At 40.2% G+C, this 2115-nt stretch overlaps 1 protein-coding gene across 1 annotated transcript; it reads left to right on the forward strand. All coding sequences in view use genetic code 11, as the record gives it.

Moving 5' to 3' along the window:
* Nucleotides 1-955: 955 nt before the first annotated feature.
* On the forward strand, nucleotides 956-1345 carry EGR_09240 (hypothetical protein; the record flags this gene model as incomplete). Its single annotated transcript, XM_024498489.1, has 2 exons — nucleotides 956-1063; nucleotides 1268-1345. 2 exons carry the CDS (start codon nucleotides 956-958, stop codon nucleotides 1343-1345), a joined length of 186 nt encoding a protein of 61 aa, XP_024347079.1.
* Nucleotides 1346-2115: the final 770 nt, after the last annotated feature.

Consider the following 2115-nt stretch of genomic DNA (forward strand, 5'->3'; position numbering starts at 1 on the left):
GGACTCTGTTTCACAGCTTTTTGCTTCCATGCCAACATATGACGCGTTAAACAATCTTCAGATATTTCCAAATGTATATGCTTTTCCTTTGACTAGAAGCATCATCATCAAGTTGATCTACTCCTGTGTAAGCTTCTAACGAGTTAGTTAAACAAACACTTTCTCTGTCATCAGCAGTGCTTAGTATCTATACCATATTGCAAAGCAGCTGCTGAGCAGAATAAATGGCACGGTAATCAAAACAACTCCATATACTTTCTTATTTGACTGTCAACAACACCCCACAGACAGTCAGAACTACGGTAATATTAAATGCCGCTTGCAAAATTCCCTTTGAACACATAAATAATTCAAGTCTGTTTCCTCCACATTTTCCACCCCGGCGCCTTCAATGCTGTACTTACAAAATTAAGCAAAGAACAAGTTAACGCATTTATTTTTTGCAAGTATTTTGCTACAATCTTCACAGGCAGATTATGTTGCTTAAGAAAGGCTGCATTGTTTTATAGCTATTGCTCTTGACAGCTTAAGGCAGCAAGAGTTGTGTGTAAATTTGTTGGCATAGCACGATTTCAAATGACCAGCCTACATCTTCCACCAAATGGCCCGACATTGGAAGTTGCTTTGCCTGAATTTTACGAACCACCTGCTTTGAATGGAGAGTAGTAACCCAAATTTGTTTGGAAGTGACTAACTGCGGACACTTTGCGGAGTCAGAACTGCCCCCGCTTGAATCAACACGTAGCCTTGGGGCTACGCATTTTGGTTCGTTTTACTCACGAACTATGTCTTTATCTTAGCTACGACATCCTCTTGTAACTTGCAGATGCTTTCTATTCTAATTAAAACACTAATTAATTCAGCTTAATGTGTACATAATATTCTGTTTAATGCCAGATCAGGTCTGCATCATCCATGTTATTTAAAACGCATAGCAAAATAGCTGCTCCGATGCATGAACTTGAAAGTCACGCATAAGATAGAAAATCACTTCGTGAAATGCGACTGCATCAAATGTGAACTTACTATTTTTGATAATCCTATAGCGCCGCCGCTTCTTCTGGTATGTTGGTAAAACGACTATTTCTGACCAGTTGAACTACCTTGACGTATTCATTTGAATTAGTAAAATATATTTGTCTGTCGTGATATAAATCCTCCAACATATTTTGCGCCCAAATCCATCTCTTAGGAGCTGAGGAGACTTGCGTAATCAAGGATGAGTTGGTTTATTTTTCGTATTGCTGGCCCATTTTGCACCTGGCAGAAGATGGTTGGAAAGCGTCATTCCGATGGGTATATTGAAGCCAATTGCTTCAACCGAATGATTGCTTTACGAACTTAGAGCACTGCCATTTGTTTACTACGTCTAAAGTTATGACAAATCTGCCGTTGCAGGAAAAGTAGTACTTGTAGATACTTTTTTAATGCATTCTGACCAAATTGTTGGTGTTCTTTTAACAGCTTTTGCACTTTTGCCCAGATCATCTTTAGAACGGGCTTGTTCATGTCTCGAGAGACTGATCTAGGATAAACAATCTCATTTCCTACTTTGTTTGCTCTCCTGCATTCATTCAGCTGGTTTTATTTTAGTTGTTCTTGCATTACTTGCGATGTTTCTACTACTAAGAACGCCAGCTGATTGAACGGACGAACAAAGGAACAAACCGTATGAAACAAGTGTGTTTCATCCCCTTTTATATATAATATCCTTTTTTCAAGCCTATTGTCAATTTTCCCCAACACCTACACTATCTGGTAAACAGAATGTGCATCCAAGCAGAACAGTAAATCGCTATATTGTTCCTCCCTTTTCGGTTTCGTGCTATGCGATCTTTCTGGTGGAATTCCCTCTTATGCCATCACAATGTGGCCAGGGCTGTAATAACCACCCGCTAACCATCAATCTCAGACGTCCGGTGTTCGTGCACGTGAGAAGGCTATTGATGCCGAAGTCAACGAGAGATCACAAAACGTTTTCTGCATTTGCATTTGCGGTTTGCCTGCGAACTGCATTGAGGAAGAGGGATGTACTAGACAATTGTTTCCCGCATATCACTTCTGATCGCCTTGTTTGCATCTTAGTGGCGTCCCACCTGTCACCCACCCAATACT

The sequence above is a fragment of the Echinococcus granulosus genome, assembly GCF_000524195.1.
Source record: "Echinococcus granulosus chromosome Unknown EG_S00139, whole genome shotgun sequence".
In the NCBI taxonomy this organism is placed as follows: domain Eukaryota; kingdom Metazoa; phylum Platyhelminthes; class Cestoda; order Cyclophyllidea; family Taeniidae; genus Echinococcus; species Echinococcus granulosus.